The sequence below is a fragment of the Lynx canadensis genome, chromosome A1, assembly GCF_007474595.2.
Source record: "Lynx canadensis isolate LIC74 chromosome A1, mLynCan4.pri.v2, whole genome shotgun sequence".
Classification (NCBI taxonomy): domain Eukaryota; kingdom Metazoa; phylum Chordata; class Mammalia; order Carnivora; family Felidae; genus Lynx; species Lynx canadensis.
The window spans coordinates 158,606,964-158,626,729 of record NC_044303.2 but is presented as its reverse complement, the minus strand read 5'-3'; the positions used below and the strand labels follow the sequence as shown (position 1 = coordinate 158,626,729).

General features: G+C 39.5%; 1 protein-coding gene across 1 annotated transcript in view; it reads left to right on the top strand.

Annotated features, from left to right (window-relative positions):
* Nucleotides 1–1,519: 1,519 nt before the first annotated feature.
* Nucleotides 1,520–19,766, top strand: part of PCSK1 (proprotein convertase subtilisin/kexin type 1) — a 44,525-nt gene continuing 26,278 nt past the window's right edge. Inside the window, 8 exon segments of the mRNA XM_030325265.1 lie at nt 1,520–1,900; nt 5,233–5,337; nt 8,680–8,790; nt 10,747–10,893; nt 12,176–12,252; nt 17,693–17,703; nt 17,706–17,758; nt 17,760–17,781. Coding sequence (XP_030181125.1) covers nt 1,721–1,900; nt 5,233–5,337; nt 8,680–8,790; nt 10,747–10,893; nt 12,176–12,252; nt 17,693–17,703; nt 17,706–17,758; nt 17,760–17,781 — 706 coding nt within the window. The 5' untranslated portion in view covers nt 1,520–1,720.

Sequence of the window (19,766 nt, the reverse complement as noted above, 5' to 3'; positions counted from 1 at the left end):
TTTCTTCTTTCTCCATAATAAGCTGCGCCCCCCGGTGGTTGGGAGCTAAAAAAAAAAAAAAAAAAAAAAAAAAAAAAAAAAAAAAAAAAAACACGAAAGAAAGAACGGAAAAGAAAAAAATAGAAGAAAAGAGAAGAAAAACCTTTCTCAGACAAGACTTTTAATCCTCCACAATTTTACTTTTGGGTTGAGTTCAACAAGCTTCCCGGAGCTCGACACAAGTAGTCACGATCATGAACCTAACCACGCTTCCCCCCTGCAGTCAATTTCCTATTGTTCTATTTAAAAGAGGGGAAAGATACAGATGAAATGAGAAATAGCTTGATCCTGGCTAGTTGCAAAACGACAGCAGTTTTTGAAGCTCTAAAGGAAGGGTAGCACTGACCACAGACGCGTGTGGCGCTGTCCATTCCTTGGTGCTGAACTACACCCGGGTCATTTCCAGCCAGCTCAAGCCCTCAGTATCAAAATAGGCTCAGCTACGGTAGACTGAATTCATTTCCGGGGGATAGGAGGTGGGGTGGGGTGCGAGGGGGTCATTTAGATTTTTGCTTTTTCTCTTTCCAGGAAAAAAACATTCTTCCACAAAGTGACACTGTGCATTTTATGGAAAAATAATGGCACAGCTTCAGTTCAACACTAAAGTGAAGACCTCTACTGAAGAAAAAAGGAAAGTTCAGAGTTAATAAACCTGCTTTTTCTCTTCCAGAGTTAACACAACAGGTTTTGGGTTCCTAGACCCCCTTGTTGATGGATAAATGAAATAATTTTCTGTTAAAAAATCACGTCACTAATCATTTTCAGATAAGCACAGTAAAAAAGGGGTGATGCTAGGCTTTGCAATATCTGGAATAGAATTCTAGAATTCTAGATATTGTTTTACTGAGTTGAGAAACAGAGGAGAGGAGGAAGTAAACTTGCTTTTTAAGATGGTTTCAATGGTTTAAAAAATATTTTTAAAAGTATTGCTTTAACAATGTCTTCCAGACATGCTCATTTTCTTAGGCAATTTAAATCAGAATCTAGGCAATAGGAGCTTTTCTCCTTTCTGCTCTACCAGCCTCTGTCCAATTTCGGATTTAAGACTGCTGTTCTTCCTACCAAGTGCTGATGTCCAGAGGGCTATTATAAGAATCCACCCCTTGCCCTCCTCCCAACCCATGAGATAATTAAGTAAATATAAAGAAAACGGACAGAAGGGAGGGAAAGTGTGCTTAACTCCCAGCCTTTGGTTCTTAGTAGTTACATTTAAATGGGGGCACTTCTCTTTGAGAAGTGAAGGTGTTTCTCATAGCTACAGAATTTACAGTCAGTCAGGGAGCCGACTTAACTGATCCCAGCAAACGGTTCCTTCCTTTTCTTAATCCTTCGCTGCTTATTTTAGCCGCTTTTCCACCCCGCCGGGAATACCATCCAGATCTTAGTCCAGGTAGATCTGACGTCAAGAGATGGCTTTCGTCGATTTGACGTGTAAACACTCATTTCCATTCCGGCTAGGAAGGGCTGGGGCTCCACTCAGCCGGGAGACCAAAGAGCGCTCGCCACCGCCCAGCCTCTACTCGCGCGCCTCCTATCTCCTAGCAGAGCAACCCCGAGCGAGAAGTGGTCTAGAGTCCGAGGGTGAAAAGGGCGAGTCTTTCTGGCTTTTCTTCTTTCTTGCTTCTTGTCTTGCTTCTTTTCCTCGTCTCCTTCGACTTGTGTGAGAGCGAGTGTGTGAGCCATGGAGCGAAGAGCTTGGACTCTGCAGTGTACTGCTTTCGCTCTCTTTTGCGCTTGGTATGCATTGAACAGTGTAAAAGCTAAGAGGCAGTTTGTGAATGAATGGGCAGCGGAGATCCCCGGGGGACCGGAGGCAGCTTCAGCCATAGCCGAGGAGCTGGGCTATGACCTTTTGGGTCAGGTAAGAGTTTGCACTTTCCAGAAACTTTCTGGGGCCCAAGGGGACTGGCGGGACTGAAGCGCGATCTCCCAAGTGGGAGCCCCAAGTCGCACTCTCCTGAACCCATTGGCAAAGAGCCGGAGCTTCTGCAGCTCTCGCCCCTGGCGCGCTTGGAGAAAGAAGGCTTGCATTATTTATTGTTTGGGCTGGAAGCAGCCAGGCAGAACGAAGCCGCTGCAGCTGGGTAGAGCCTATTCTTGCTGCCGTCCGCTTTGGCATTTAAATCCATTCCCGCGTGGTTTGGGAGACAAATCCCTCCACACTTTTTCACCGAACTTGAGATGCACGCGGGCTCTTACCGACCAAGCGCCCCCGGGAGAGGCTTACTGTTCTTGCCCCCTGGGACTCAGCTGGTCTCTGCGTCAGGATCCGGCTGTTTCCTTTTTTTCAATATGGCAGCATCAGATCCAAGTCCTGATGCATGGGGTCAAGCAAGCTTGGTGATATCCGCCGGCAGCCTTTCAGGCACGCTCAGGGAGTTGGGAGAACGCCTGCGGCAGAGACTCGAGACCTAGAGGCTGGGGGCCTGCGGAATAGCCTGGGGAGCCGGTGGGAGAAGAGGTAGGTGAAAGACAGGGGACCAACTCTCCGCGCCTCTACTGGGAGGTCCGAGTCTTTACGGGGAACTTGTAAAGTCCGAGCTTCACAACTTTGCTGGGTCAGTCTCCCTGAAGGGTCAAGCTGCCAAAATGACTGTGGGGAAAGGTTATCCTTTTTTCTTGTTCCTCAGCCAAATGCCTAATAGCTTCCCTGAGGATTTCAGCCTGTGATAAAAACTTGCCTGTCCAAGTGACAGCTGGTTTAATAGATAGCTGGGGGGAAGGGTAGGGCGTAAAGCATTATGAGAGTGACAGTTTAGGTGTGGGATTTCCGGGGAATCCCAGGGAGCGTGATTTCTAATCTAAGCTTTCATTTTCTTTGGCTTAGAATCAAGCCCTCTCCCCTTGCCTTGGAAGTGTGCTTTCAAAGCGGGGGAGGAGGGAGTTGTAAAACATTTTGGCGCGGTTTTTCTTTTTCTGGAGGTGGTTTTAGAGAGGCCGCTGAAGTCACGGATGAGTAATCGTAATCGGTGTAGGCGTTGGCGAATCCATAGATCAAATCTGCTGGGGAATACGACTGTCCTTGCCAGAGGCTTCATTCTCCAATTTTATGAGCTAAATTGTCTTTAAAGTGCCCAGCAGAAAAGTCAATACGCAGATTGACTTCTCCATGTCCTAGTAGCAGACCAAGACTTTTTGCTTTTGCCCAGACTCTGTTCTGTGCCAGGCTCCATGTTAGGGGCTGAGGAATAATAGGAAAAGAAACTTTCAAAGAATCAAGAATCTAGAGGAGACCGTTTAGGAACAAATAATTGGAACTGCATGTAACTGATGGAGAAGTTGCACCTGGATTCTTAACATTTGTTGATGGAGGGATTGAAGATGGAAGGGAATTGGGGAGGAGTGAAAAAATGACTGCCCAGTGGAGGAAACATTTTTTTTTTTCTCAACGTTTTTTTTTTTTTTTAATTTTTATTTTTTTTTTTTATTTTCGGGACAGAGAGAGACGGAGCATGAACGGGGGAGGGGCAGAGAGAGAGGGAGACACAGAATCGGAAGCAGGCTCCAGGCTCCGAGCCATCAGCCCAGAGCCCGACGCGGGGCTCGAACTCACGGACCGCGAGATCGTGACCTGGCTGAAGTCGGACGCTTAACCGACTGCGCCACCCAGGCGCCCCTGGAGGAAACATTTTTGAACAGAGTTTAGGAAGACTCAAAAGTTGCCAGGAGAACATGTTGAGATTGGAGAGGCACTCAAGGCATAGAAACCAGAATGTGGCAAACCAAGAAGATACAAATAAAGCAGCTTAGAAGAAACAGCAGGGAATTGTTGGCATCTTAAAACAGAGTGCAAGCAGTAGGTGGAATTGTACTGGTAGTTACTGTGGACATTATGGAAATCTTGTGCATCCTATGGGGGGTAGCTGGGGACTTAATCCTATATCCTCTGGGCAGTTAAAGAGCACTGGTAACTATGTGGAAAGAGATTGGGTAACAGTAAAAAAAAAAATCCCTTTTTTCTTTACTCACTGTTAGCTCCACACATACATCCTAACCTGGACCATTCATTATGGGAATTGCTTTCAAAATTATAAATCCCAAAACCAAACAACAACAAATCAGCATTCTTGGTAGGATCTCCAAAGAAAGGATGGAATAGTCACAAGAAGCTTTAAGAAATAGAGGGGGGAAAAAATCTACATTGACATATGATTTGCATATGCTATATTTTCTCTAGCCACTTCTAGATAAAATGGTATTACTAAAAACATTTAAAAAAATAATTTTTGGGGGCGCCTGGGTGGCGCAGTCGGTTAAGCGTCCGACTTCAGCCAGGTCACGATCTCACGGTCCGTGAGTTCGAGCCCCGCGTCGGGCTCTGGGCTGATGGCTCAGAGCCTGGAGCCTGTTTCCAATTCTGTGTCTCCTCCTCTCTGCCCCTCCCCGGTTCATGCTCTGTCTCTCTCTGTCCCAAAAATAAATAAACGTGGAAAAAAAAATTAAAAAAAAAATAATTTTTTGTGAAAGTGCTTTCTTGATTCTGTTTATTTCTCCCTTTGTTTACAGTAATTTAGCATCACTATCCTAAGCTCCTGAAGGTCTCAGGATAAAGCTAGAATTAAAGAGGTGACCAGAAGCAAAACCAGTTGATAGCAGAAAAAGAGCTAAGCATTGGTGATCTTTTTGTATGGCTACTCTTCCCTCTTCCCAACTCCATATATGGAAAGCCTTGAACTAGTGTAAAGTCAAATAGTCTCCACTAGTAGCTTATAACAATTATGGCTATAGATTCAATAGCTGTATTTTACAACAACAACAAATCATTTTAGCTGGATGTAACACTGACCATATATAGTATTCAAAGGGTTTACCAGATTTCCACAAATTATTCTTCTCTGACAGGATAAATTTGATAAAATGGGTATTTTTTTTAAAAGAAATGTCTATCTACACAATATTGTCTCACACCAAAACAAGTGTAGTTCCTCTGAAATCTGTGAAAAAGAAGTATCACCAGTGCCCAAATATACTATGAGCTCAAGCGATAATATTGTGAGCTCCTCTCACTCAACACAATGACAAGAGAGGGAAGGCTTCTATCAGTGTTTTCCTCATAAAGAAAAAAAAAAGTTAACTTCAAGCACACTGAATGAGCTTAATAAAAATTGCCTGTCTCTAAGTTACTTGGGTTACAAGCTAACCCATATGTACTTATTTTGGAAAGTGAATTTTTATTTTATTTTTCTTTCATAGATTGGATCACTTGAAAATCACTACTTATTCAAACATAAAAACCATCCCCGAAGGTCTCGAAGGAGTGCTTTTCATATTACTAAGAGATTATCTGATGATGATCGTGTAAGTGTTGTGCATTTGTCTTCAGACTGGTAACCTGACTTACCTGTTTAATGATTTCCGACAAGAGCAAAAAGCACTTTGCAAATATGAATATCTTTTATTGTGATCACAAATATTTATCTGTAGTGCTTCTTGTTGTTTCCATAGGGTTATGATTGCACACTATTAAAACTGGATTGGATAGACTCAGTTAAATAAAATGTATGTACTATATATATTTGATATATTAATATATTAAATTGTATTTAATTTTAATTATTTTAATTTATTCAATGTAATTACATTTAATATATATAATATGTTTAAAACACTAACTCACAAATCTAGTCTAAGAGTATGAAAATGAATGGTGAAAATTAGATGGCAGCTCTAATAAAAATGTTTGCCAATACAATCAATTAACAACCTGTTATTATATGCCTATTATGTACCAAGCACTTTGATATCCAATGTGGGGATGCCAAAGAAATGTAATACATGATCGTTGATTTTAATAACATTTCAGAATAACTGAAAACACATTCTGCCATGTCTTTGATTTCATTATATGGAGAACTAGTGTTTATGAGGGCACTTTAAATCCATGCCTTCATGAGCCAAATGTTTCCACAAGTATTATATTGTTTCACTGAAAGCATTTGATTTCTTTTTATCCTGGTTTGTATATATATTCAATGATTAGGCAAGAGCAGGAAATGTCTAGAATGAGTCTAGGTAAATAGTGTGAGGATGATTTGAATGTATACCTAATGTACCTAATGATTTTTGAAGTCTGTTTTCAAGGTCAGCAAACATATCAATAGAAATATTGACTATATCAGGAGCATCGAAATTTGCATACAGTGTTGCATTTTCTCAAGAATGTGCCATACTGGTAGAAATGTAACCTGGCTGGCCTGTTTTCTGTTATTATGATATCTGTTGTCTAGGACACTCTAGAGAATTACGGAAGCTTTGTGAGAGATAGAATACATCCTTTCAACTTGCTAGAAAGAAAATATAAGTACAGAAAGGTGATAGAACTGTTGAAAGTACATGGAATTTATAAACCCTGTGAGATAATTTGCTATTTTATTTGTTCTGAAACTGATAGAATTTTAAAAGGAAGAATAAAAAGACAAATTATGAGGGTAAGGAATGACTGGGCCTGGGTTACCAGCAACCACACCTGGGCAAAGAATGCTGTATGAGTACATTGTATAGCGACCCACAGCTCCTATGCACCTAAGGCTAGCCTTTACTAAGGTTAATGGCTAGATGTGTGAGACCAATTCAAAGGCTCAACATTACTTGAAAGGGTTCTTGTCCAGTGAAGTCTTCCTTTTGCCATCCCAGAGCAGATGACTCATTGTATGGGCTCTGTAAAGTAGGACAACTTCCAAGACTCTGGCTAAGCTTAGTCCTTGGGCATAGCAAGAAAGAGATTTCCTTGTCTGCCTAAATGCATGCCTGACATTAATGCACAAGAAGTCAAACTAACTCCCTTCTCATATTCACAGAAGAAAATTGGACAGCGTGGAGCATACCTGTTATTATTACTGCAAGTGTCTCACTAAAGTGAACAGATAGCCCAGTTGTATTGGGCTATTTAGATATTGTTTAATAGTTGATTTGGAGGGGAATATCTCAGGAATAATGAAGAAAAGCTAAGAATTTAGTCTGCAATATAACTTCATAAAGAAGGGAGTGTATATAATATTATGAAAAATTATCCACAGAATAACTTTATTTTAGGAAAAATCCTAGAACCCATAGAAGCCAGTAGTGGAAAGTTGGACTAGATGATCTTTAATGCTCTTCCCATATCAAAAGGATTATTTATAATTAAGTACATGCTACCTATTATGTACATAATAGAAAGACACCACCAATTTCTTCTATTCCATTTGTGCTGTTCTTATAGAGATTAATATGGGATTTGGAGTTAATGACATTAATCATAACACTGTTTCCAACAATTGGATGTTTATCTGATCAGATGGCAGAGTACCTCTTCTTATATTCCATTTTTTTAAAAAATTGCTTTTGATTTTCATTTTATTGCCTTCTTTTTGATGGAGGATAATATTCTTTCAAATTAGCCCTCTGTAATGCAGCAATAGGCTATCGTTACAAGTCTTTTAATGAAATTTCCAACTGTAAGTGACTCTCTTCATCAAAGACTAGTACTTGTTCCCTAGCAGCCAGCTTCCAAAGACCAACTCAGATGACAGGCAGTATATTCCAAGCATTGAGGTATTTTAAACCAAAACAATTAAGCTTGAACATACAGACTCTTTAAAAATAAATCACAGTGACTAATTTCTAGCTTTCAAGTACCTCCCAATATTTATTATAGGTTTGCAGTAGATTTTTCTAATTACAAATTCAGGACAGTCTTAGTGGATAGTTTTATTCTTTAGCTGCAAATTATGGTTTAGTTTTTATTTTTGATTCTTACTCGTGTCAGATTGTTCTCACATTAAAAACATCCCACCAGACACTGGACTATCATCACGTGTATGACAGAGAGAATGTTTTGGGTAGGAAACAGTCATGTTGCCCAGCGAAATAAGAGCATGGTATTACTTCATAATGAATATAACCATAAGGCAGTCCCTCTCCCTCAGGGTCTCAAGTATAACAGGATTATGCCATAAATGTGGGAAAGGTAATTTTTGTATTGTCAAATCTCTATGCATAATACATGAGACTAAATTAATGGTAAGTGTGCATGGTCAGTAGTACTCATTCATCACCCTGGATCTGTTTCTCATATTAAATACTCTTAAGCAGGAGGCAGAAGCACAGGGGAGCCAGAGTTTCAGATTTGCAAAGACAAAGCACCTTTCTTGTCATGCATAACATTTGCAACTTCTACCTTTTGCATGTAAAGAAAGAGAAATTAAGCTGTAAGAGCACCTTAACAGCAGTCGCTGGAATCTCTTAGCCTGTTGACTCATTCCATGAAAATGGACAAATTTTCAGCTACAAAACTCTGAGACCTCAATAAAAAATGGGTATTATGGTCCATTTGCTGATGAAAGCAGTCTGAACTTTTACTTCCACTGGAATCACAGCGTAAATAATTTGAGGGAATCATCACTTCACTGACTCCTTCTCCTCCCCCTAAAGGTACAGTTTACTGTAATAGAGGAAATGTTCATCTCCTACTGCCCAGTGGGCAATCCCGTCTTCTCACTGAGCTGCCAGTGTTATCTGTAGTCAAATGAAAACATTTTAGAGCTGCCTCACCTCTGATGGGGAGGGTACTGTAACTAGTTAAAGGGAAGATGGTTACACAAAGGTGGGTATCTGAGTGCTGATTTTCTTGCTATGAATATTTATTTTAACTCCTTGTAGGTGATATGGGCTGAACAACAATATGAAAAAGAGAGAAGTAAGCGTTCAGTTCTAAGAGACTCAGCACTAAATCTCTTCAATGATCCGATGTGGAATCAGCAGTGGTACTTGGTAAGTACTTCCAAAAAGACTGTATAGGACCTGGGATACTTATTTTATTAAATCTGCACAATAGATTTTTTTAATGATGGGGAATTCATCAGAAGGCTATGTTACCTGGAAATTAGGGCTGATGGGAACTTCCATCATCTGGATCTCCCGTTTTACTAGGTGAAAGTGTCTGAAACACAGATATTTAGCTGCTATGAAAGCTATGATCTTTGAAAGCTGCTATGAAAGAGAAGAAACGTTGCTACTTTCTTCTCTTAAGCTTATCTGGAGTAAATGCAGAATTGTGTCTTGCAAGTTAAGGGTTCAAAAACACTAATCGTGGCAAAAATCACATTTGGTCAAAGTTACTCTTGAGAACCTTTAAATCATCCAAAAGGTAGAGTGAACATGATTCATTATATATGGTCCTGAGTGGCAATTCTTACATGCTAACAAGTGAGAATTTCTGAGCTAAGCTAAAGGAAAGAATACAAGGAGACAAAAGACATCTACATGCAGATGTATAGACTTATAAACTGTTTTGCTTTTAAGATACCAAATCTTCATTGGTATGTGAGTGTTGAGTAGAGAAATTTTAAGTGTTCTTTCTTACCTGCAGAATATTCTCCCTTCTGTTTTAATATTAAGACTCTACGGCAGTCATACATATTGATAGAAGTGTTCTTTTGTTGAGAGTATTATAAAATATAAGTTTTCATGACAACCATAAGCTAAGGTTACACATCCTTTTTGCATAAAAGATGGGAGAAGGGATCAATTCTTCTCGACATTCTCTTCACCTAGGTAGTACTTGCTCATTGCAGTGAAAGAAACTCATTAACATTTGTGTATTGACTATGCCAAATACTATCCTAAGTGTTTGACATGAATTAACTCCTTTAATTCTCACATTATATTGTAGATACGATGCTTATACCCATTTAGCAGATGAAGAAACAGAGACAAGGGCAAGTTGAGTAACTTGCCAAAATCATATGGTTACCAGTGGTGGGGCCATAATTCATGGCTCCAGAGACCATACTCTTAACGACCACACCGTATGATTGTTCTTGCAATTGACACAGAGGACTTCTTCTCTGGCTTTGTCCAAAAATCTATCTGTAGTTCCAACCTCCTGTGATTCAGCTTTGTTTTGGCCTAGTAAGAGTTTTCCCCTACTTCTTTCTGAGGAGCATCAGCCAGGGCACAATTCATTCAGACATTTTTTGACTGTTATTATTTATAAACTTTCTACTGTCCCCTTCACCAGAAACCTGGCACTTTTCTAAAACATCTCCCTTATATGCTTTCCCAAGCTCATATCTCTATTCCCTTGCTATCCAGCTGTTCTCCCTTATAGTCCCATACACTGTAACTATCAGAAAATTTATCTGAAAAAAGAAAACTCCACATCTCCTCTCATAGATACTTACCCTCTAAATCACTCATACTTGGAAAGAGGCAATTAAATTGCAAGTCCTGGTGAGACAGCAGCCTCCTGGGCATTCCAGGTTCTGCTTTTTCTTTCCGAAAAGTTATTAAAACATCCATGAATAACTGTCAACCAAACAATGTAAAGTAGGTTCAGTGTGGCAAGGGAAGCTCAGGATTTGGGGAGAGATGGAAATATGGGACATCACATAAAACTTTGGTAGATAAAAAACCTGAGCATATCATTATAAATGAATGAAACTTAGGGATCAACTTCTTAGAAGCCATGTATCTCAGTGAGAAGGGGCACAGGGTGATTCATCCTTTCGAATGATTTTTCCATTAGAACAATTGGGAAAAGAACAGCACTCTTATAATTCACTTGCCCTACCATCAACTTTATTTTTTTATGTCACCTAATTGCATTCTTTCTAAAAGTAGAGTGACCCTAGGAAAAAGAAAGATGGGTCTCCGGACTAGAGCTTCAGTTTTCATTTTGCAGTAAGCAAATCATGATTTTACCAATTCTTTGTTTTTCTTTACCAGCAAGATACTAGGATGACTGCAGCCCTGCCCAAACTGGATCTCCATGTGATACCTGTTTGGCAAAAAGGCATCACAGGCAAAGGAGTTGTTATCACAGTACTGGATGATGGTTTGGAGTGGAATCACACAGACATCTATGCCAATTATGTGAGTCTGGGCCCTCCCATGACTGCAACTTAGGGAGCTGTCTACACAGACACATAGTTAAGGCTTTCCTTTCCTCAAGTGGAAGACTTCTCGGATACTGGCCCTAGGAACTATGGGCCAAGGTTTTGCTATTTCCCTCACCCTCCTGCCAGTACATATGAACTTTTTTTTGTATGAGTAGGCACTTAAAGAATTCAGTGGAGCCAAGGATTGTACAAAAGCTTGTGTGCTGGGGAGGGAGAAGGCACCTATACAAATTAAATTATTAAAAGCCATTCAGACTCTATATCACTCAGTATCTAGGGCATTAAAGTAATCAAATAAAGAATAATGCCTTAGATCATTTTTCACAGTCTTCTTCCTCACTCACATCTTTTATAGGTGAATATCTCTAACATTGTACAATTATGTGAATGTGATTCCTTGCATGCAAATTCAAATAATGCAAAAATGGCTCTCAGAGAAGAGAAAAGTTTATCTTAAATGGAAATAAGTAAATGAAAACTATTTACTTAATTGTTAAGTTCTAAGTGATATCTTAGGTCTTTAGATCAGTGTTTCATCTTTAAAATTGTCCCATGTGTTTCTCTCACCCTTTCCATTCATTCAAAATTCTCCAGCTAAAGAGCAAAGGAAAATTAAAGGAAAAGAAAGGAAGAAAAAGATTAGTAGAAAGTAGGAATTATTAAAAGATATGGAAAGTGTAGAGAAGAGGCTATAGTGGTAGTAGAATTCCTATATGGGAGATGTTTAAGTGTAGCAATCTGATTGGAAAAGGAGGTGGGACCTAGAAGCATGCCTTAAATTTCAAGCACACTTTATTTAAGTTAGATGCTTAGTGTAATTGGTAAGGCTGAAGAGATCACTGTGGACCTGAGCTCCACCCCACGGTCACCTATTTGTACCTGTAATCATAAGAAAGATGAGTATCCAAGTGTTGCTAACTAGCTCTATAGCTTAGTTGTCATTCAACTTCTCTGGGTCTCAGTGTTCTCACTTAAAAAATGAGGCAGTTGAAATAAGTTAACTCTGATTCCTTCCGGTTGTAATATACTATGAGCTTAATGAGCTACAGGTTTGGTGACATTCAGTGCTAATTGTATGCTTGCTCACTCTTCTGTGTATATCATCTCTGCCTAGCTTATGGGTATAATGAATGATCAGAACTGGGTCAGAATTCTGAAATGCAGAATTTGAGCTATCAGCCAGGATGGAAAGGGTAGAGGGCTTGGGAGGTGTTAACTTTTTTTAATGATGCTACAGGATTTTTTATTCTCTTTAGGATCCAGAGGCTAGTTATGATTTTAACGATAATGACCATGATCCATTTCCCCGTTATGATCCAACAAATGAGAACAAGTGAGTAAATGTGGATCGGGGGGGGGGGTGGTAGAGGGGGGAAAAGTACTTTAAATGCTTTTATCTTCATCTTGAGAGTCTCATTTGAGAAATTATACAATAAATATGAACCATATTTCAGCTCTCAGAAAAGTTTTCATGCATACCAATCCATATCATAATATTTTGTTCCTTTTAAAACAGAAACCAATGCTTCTATTTTTATATTTCTTTTGGCTTACAGGACCATAGTTCAATTAAACTTTCTTCTTATGTTGCAAAATGCTCCCCTCAAATGGCACTGAATAGTTATGGCTTTAGAAAGAATGTTTGGGTCATAAAGAGTAAAATCCTCCAGCCCACCCTCCCTAACCCCATCAATGAATGCTTTACTATTTGCAACATGTTTGATGTTAGTTGTGAAAATAAAATAGAAGACAAAGATAACAATTCCCCATGACTTCTTTTAGTGGCCACAGCCATGCTCGTCAGTTCCCTCGGAAAAGCATATCAGACAACAAAAGCCAGATATCAGACAACAGAAATACACTCTGAGGCCTGGCTCTCAAATCCAACACGTTTTCTGGGGCATTGGACTAGTCAGTAACCTTTCCGAGAGTTTCTGCTGCAGATTCTAAAGCTAAAGGGAAGAGAAAGACAATTACCTTCTGACTCCTAAAATAATTCTCTGTAGCAGTCACAATGTGATGAGGGAGTCCAAGAGCCAGACCTGCCAAAGCAAGAGGCCAGATAAAACCCAGAGCCAGGAGACTTTCTAACCTTCTTTCCTAGCTGCAAAGAAACTACACCCTCTAGCCACGTGGCCTCAAATGTCCATGGCCATGTGAAAACTCATCTTTGCACACGTTATCTTCATAACTTCAGGAAAACTTTCACACTTTCTTCTTCATTTGCTCCACAGAGAAGAGACTTGCACCAAAATAGATCAAAGCCAAGGCAAATCAGGCTTGTTGCTACAAATGGGATGGAAAGATGCTACATAAAGTGGTTCTTTTTCTCTCTGTATGGCTTTCTTTCTTTCGGACTATACCCAACTTGGGTCAATTGAGCTCTCTCTCACTTGCTCTCTTTCTCCCTCTTTCCCTCTTTCTTTAGCTCTTATTCTCACTCAAATTCCTATGTGGCTGGTGCAGTAATGTTGGTCTAAAGTTTTTCTTTGGATGATCCCCTTTCCAGAAGTTCAACAAACACCAGGAAGAGAGCTGAGGCTCATGGACTTGGCCTCAACCTCTGGGTGTATATTTCCTCCTTGGAGAAAAGGGGAAACTTGGGGAAGGTTCCAAGATACTGCTTCTTTCAGTACCATTTACTTCCAGGGTTTATTCTTAAAGGCGCTAACTGCAAAATGCTGAAAGTTAAAATATTCCCATCTCAATACAAAAGGAACCACAATGGGTGCCCTCAGAAGAAAGTGAGATATCTCAGGAACTTATGGCAGGGACCCCAGACAAACTTGGAGCTATATTTCTGAGCCAGGACAGTACAGGGCCAGGAGAAATATGTGTTCTTTTGGAGCATGATCTTGTAATATTAGCCTGGCTGGTGGTCATTGCTTTGCCAATTATCAGTATAGAAAGTGACCTTTAGGAAATCACTTACCTCTCTCTGCCTCTATTTTGCACTTTTATCTCCCCAAATAGGTGATAATGCACTTGCTCTCCACTCTCCTGAAAGGAAATTCCTGAGGAAATGAACAATAGCTTCTTGGAAGAAAGGGGCACCCTTCTTAGAATGAAGTAAAAATGACAACTCTCCTTCCACCCCCTTGGTCAAGACCAAAAGAGAAATCTTCTCCCAGCCATATGGGTGCAGCTGAGGAGACTGTTAGCTGGAAGTGTCAGCCTTCTTCCTAGGCAGCATACTCTAGGTCTGGCCCCATGATCCAATGGATGATAAATTGTGTAGTGGCTGCATGATAGCTGAATACTTGGTGAAATGATATTCTCTAGAGTTTCTCTACTCATGAGAAGAGGGACTCAGATTGCCCTTTCCCCTCCCCTACAAAGGAGGAGTCTCATATCCAGTATTTATAATAGCCACATTTCCCCTAATTCATGGAGGTCCAAAGCCTTCAAAGAAGTTGCCCATATGATGGTAATTATTTTATGCCTAAAAACCCGTGAGTTTCTAGAGCATAGCCTGCCATGGACCTCCCACACAGCATAGAGTTAGTGTGACATAGCCAAACAGTTAAGAGCATAGGCTTTGCAGCTGGATTTACATTAAATATTAGATCTGCCACTTAGTAGTTGGATGGCCTTGAACAAATTACTTAACTTCTTTTGTGCCTCAGTTTATCATCTATTAAAAAGGGATAATAATAGTATCTACTTTGTTGGGTTATTATGGTGTTTGAATGGGTTTATATAGGTAATTGGCTTGTATAATATCTGGTACATAGAAAAAGTTGTGTTTGTTTTGATGATGATGATGACGATGAAGTTTTCTCATTTAGCAACTAAGACCTCCTTCCAGTAAGAAATCAGCATGACAAGAATAATATCCAAGAGGAGCAGAAGCAGAGACAAGTCAATTTTCTGAGCCAATTCAGGATCTGCTCTTTGAAAATGACACAATAAGTAACTATCTCTCAGGGTCCTCTTGACTATCAACCAAAAAGGTAGCATCCCTATCATTTATCAAGAGGTATAATAAAAAATAGAGTTACCCTTCTAGCATGTTGTCAGAAATAAATCCCTTAGGTTTAGAAAATGAATGGCTCCATTTTGCCTTGGACTTTATAGCATTTAGAGACCTATTATCTCCCAATTCCAAGGGCATTATCTCTCTAAACTATCTGTGTTGCTGCTCTTCTTTATTACTATGTAAATGAGATTAATAGAAGCTGCATTTGAATTCTCCTCTGCAAATCAAAAGAGGAATCACTAAATAATAAAATCCCAAAAGTACAGGTAACTCTTACTATTAAGCTGCCATGAATCTATATTCAAAATTTCAATACCAATTACAGATTATTTTTCTAGTTAAATAACATGTGTGACAAGGATGTTTTAACCAGTATAATATTAGTCTTTAAACTATCTTGTGGAATAATTTTTTAAAAATCAATTTGTTTAAATGCCAGTTACTACCATTGTTCTAAGATAATAAAGGGTTCTTTTATCTCAGAGCCTAATTTAAGGAAAGAAAAAAAGCTGCAGGTCTACAAAGAATGACATAGTACCACTTTGATAAAGCCTTCCCTTTTTCTAAAAGTGGGAGGTGGGAAGTGAGGGCAAGAGGAGGGAAAACATCTACCCTTTTTTGTACCATGATCCTACTGGACCTTTCAAGAAAATAATGTTCAGTACACAAGGAGAGAGAAATAAAGGTGGGTCACAGTGTATCATTTTTAGGACAGAGGTGCTGGCTGGGAATGTTTGCCAACAATTGGATTCTATTGGCTCAGGCGAGAGACTTTGCTATCCTGGCCTTAGTTCCCATTCTGTGTAAATGGAAACACAGGTGGTGGACTTCTAGGAACACTTGTCAGAAGGTGACAACTCAGTTTCTCCTCCTACAAAAGCAAAGAGGGTTAATCCATCAAAGCATAAGCTTCCTTTTATGTGTTCAGTGTGCACACATTTCTCAGAGCATGGGTGGTTGGTCAGGACACTTTCAGTTGCAAGTGAGGGAATCTTAACTCAAAGATTAAGTAAAATGGGCATTTAAAAAAAAATTACTCAAGGGATGGTCTAGCTTCAGGCATTCCAAGATCTGGGAGCTCAAATAATATGCTGTCAGGACTTCAATCACTATCTCCATCTCTTAGTCTCTTGCCTCCAATTAGCTTCATTCTCAAAAAGTAAAAGAAATCTTGCCTGGCGGCAAGCTCCACATGGCTCACATGGAACTTAAAGCTGAAGAATTTAGAGAAAGAGTAGAATTCTCTTCCCTGGAATGTACAACAATCCTTGAAAGCTGTCTGGGAAGAGGAGCCTCATGAGAGAATCAAAAGGAGTGAGGGAGAGCTCCTTCCCAAAAAGGACAAAATGCTAGGAAAAAAAAAAAAGTGGCAGATATCTGCTACATTAGGAAAGACCTCGAATTAAAGATAACAACAGGGGCACCGGGGTGGCTCAGTCGGCTAAGTGTGGGACTTTGGCTCAGGTCATGATCTCACAGTATGTGAGTTTGAGCCCCAAGTTGGGCTCTGTGCTGACAGCTCAGAGCCTAGAGCTTGCTTTATATTCAGTGTCTCCCTCTCGTCTCCCTCTCTCTGCGCCTTCCCACCTCACATTCTGTCTCTCTCTGTCTCAAAAATAAATAAAAGTTAAAAAAAAGATAATTATATTGTTCTGACTTAGGATTCCTATCCAGTATTAACATGAAGAAGCAGAAATATCATTTAGTAAAAGGAGACCAAGAAATGATCTTTGGTACTTTAGAATAAAAGATACATGAAAGAGAATTATTTTGGATAGTCAATTTCAAATTTTTATATTCCATGCTGAGCAAAATAGATGTCTACTATAATAGTGTCTAAAAGTAGCTGGTTGACAGAGTTGCTCAGAGCTAACTTTTCCCCTCTTTTCTGTTAGCTCCTCCAAAGTATCAACAGCCTTTACACTGCTTCCAAAATGCAGTAACGTCATGAAATAAATTCACATTAAAGTTCTCTTGACTTATTGACCCTCCTGAGGTCAGGGTCATGGTGGGAAAGGACGATTATTATCCCCACATTTTCAGAATTGATGTTTTAATGCTAGAATCTGCTCTGTTTTAGAGATTGACATTTCCCTCCAAGTACTCTGAAATCATAAATTACCCTCTTTGCCTGATTACAAAACCAGTCTTCTTCAGGCTTCCAGCCCCAATCAGAGTTACAGGAGAACCCTGGCTTCCCAATTAGCCTGGAGTGTCCTATTAAAATCTCAAACTCCTCTTGGTACCAGAAAACCCTCAGTTGCTTTAGTTTGGTAGTATATGGTTAGAGGAAGGGAAGAGGGCTTAAGAGGAGAATTCTGTTCTACTTACCCTACTAGGACTGGTCAGAATAACCTAATCCAAGGAGGTCACTAGGGATGGAGTGAGGAGCTACTTCACCAAAAAGTATGGAATAGAAACCATGATTTCTAAAAGTGTCAGAATTGCTCACGATAGTATCCATAGCTAACACTTCCTGAATTCTTATATTATACCAGCCACTATTCTAAGTGCTATACATGCAATATCTCACATGTTTGCAACAATACTCTTGAGGACAAATGACTTACCTAAGGTCACACCCACTAGTCAGTGGCAGAAGCTGGAATTTGAATCACATACTTCAACTCCAGTACCCTTTCATCTGATACCTGCACTTCAACAAATACTGATGGGAAGGAGACCAGCAACAAAGGTTGACAAAAAAGTTAATATGACCATGTACCATGGATTCATGTGAAAACAACAGTTTGTCCTCACTTATGTTTTATAATATCTATTTTTTAATCTTCAGACATGGGACCAGATGGCAGGAGAAATTGCCATGCAAGCAAATAATCACAAGTGTGGGGTCGGAGTTTGCATACAATTCCAAAGTCGGAGGTAAAGCAAGGGTTGCTCCTGCAGTTCTGCACTTCAATTTGACTCTTGCATCACTTGGTGTAAATGAGGTGGGAAGGGGGGCTTTCAACAACCGAAGAAGAAATGAATTCCATGTAGAATGTGCTGCAGGATTTGCAAACAAATCAATGGATCTGGATTCCTAAAAAATGATAGCCGAATACAGCCTGTACATCTTTGTGGGGAGAAAAAATGGAAATGTTGAAAAGCTTTTGAACCAAATCTAATTTTCTCTGTGTGCTAATTTGCAAGGGTTTGTTATTGAGTACTTGCTAAAGGAACAGAGGAGGAGGTAAATTTAGGAAAAGACTTTCCCTGCCTCTCAATTCTGTAGTTCTTCCATTTCATAGCAAATAACAGTCCTTAAAAAAATAATGAATACATGCTTGTTATATGAAGAAGCCAAAGGTTATCTTTGATAGCACGGATTTAGAGTCCCTAGCTGTTTCAGTCAGTGCCTCTATTGGGAAATATACAGTAAGTTCCATCGGGGCAGTTTAATAAAGGAATTATTTGAAAGACTTAAGGAAGCCATTATTATATTACACTTAATATACAATAATATATTGTATATTACAATATACATTATATTATATTGTGTACATTATAATATACAATATAACTAATAGGAATTAAAATAAAAACTTGCAAAAAAAGAGATAAGGGAAGCCAACAAGGGCTAATAAATGAGAGCAGATGTGATGACCTTTGGGCCTAAAGGAGCATGGGAAAGGAGAGGTTAGTGCAACGTAGAGAGAAAGCTGTGGCCATAGGAGAGAACCACTGTACAGGAGCTGTAGCCCTGAGTTACAACAGAGCTTCTTCTAGGCAAGGAGTGTCCCAGGGAATGAGTCGCCCATTCTCTTCCCACCCCCCATTCTCCTGCCTGTTGGTTGAACCCAGTGAGAAGGCAAGAGAACTCATTGGTGATGTCCATATCCCTGTGAAGAAGGGTGGAGAGTAGACCTACACTGGCTCACATTCTCTCTCCTCTTTTCACTGTCCTTACCTTGGTCTTTCGCAGGTTACAAACTTTGAGTTTAGTTTGTTTTCTAAAACTGCTATAAAAAAAAGATCAACTGTAGAACATGCCAATGATAGTAAAACTGCTTTAAACTCGACCTGAGGATGGCTTGAATTTGATTATGATTTCCTGTTTAGAAATCAAATAAATACACATCCTGGCATGGATAATGAATCACTAATACAGCATACTATTAAACTTTGCGTCATTCCTGATTTCTTTGATACTAGCATAGTCAAATGCCATGGGATTTTTTTTTTTCCGTTTTAAGTGCCATGTTAATTTAAAGAAAATGAAGACAGGGGCACAAATTAGGTAATCACTTAGAGAAAGAATTCATTTTTTAAGATGATGTACTATCTAGCTATAGTTTGTGAGAGAATTTTCTGATCCCTTCATTTTATTGAGGAGTAATCAGAAACAAGTTTCTCAAGGTAACAGCTATTTGTGGCAGTGTAGAACCAAAACACAAGACTTCCGATTGCAAGTCTACTGAGATTTTTTTTCATTATTCCACCCTTTGGTGATCTAGTCCCAAATGCATTTTTTAATAATACTTTTCATTTATTAGGGACTTACTGTATGTCCATTACTGATCCTATAATACATTGTAGGTTGTGTATTCTGTTAGTTAACAGGTTGATTTTAGGTGCCAAATTTCTGGGATTCAGGTCTCAGCTCCCCAATATCAAGTTGTATGATCCTGAGCAAGCCATTGTGCCTCTTACAGTTCACCTATAAAATTGGGAAAATTATAGCATCTACCTTAAATGGTTGTCAAAAGGATAGAAGACAGTCCATATGTTCAAGGCCTGTAGAATGTTAGCTGCGTATAGTACATCCTCAATGCATGTAAGCTGCTATCTGTTATCATCCCCATTTTAAAACTGAAAAAAAAAAAAAACAACTGAGGCACAAGAGGTTGAGTGGCTTGCACAAGATC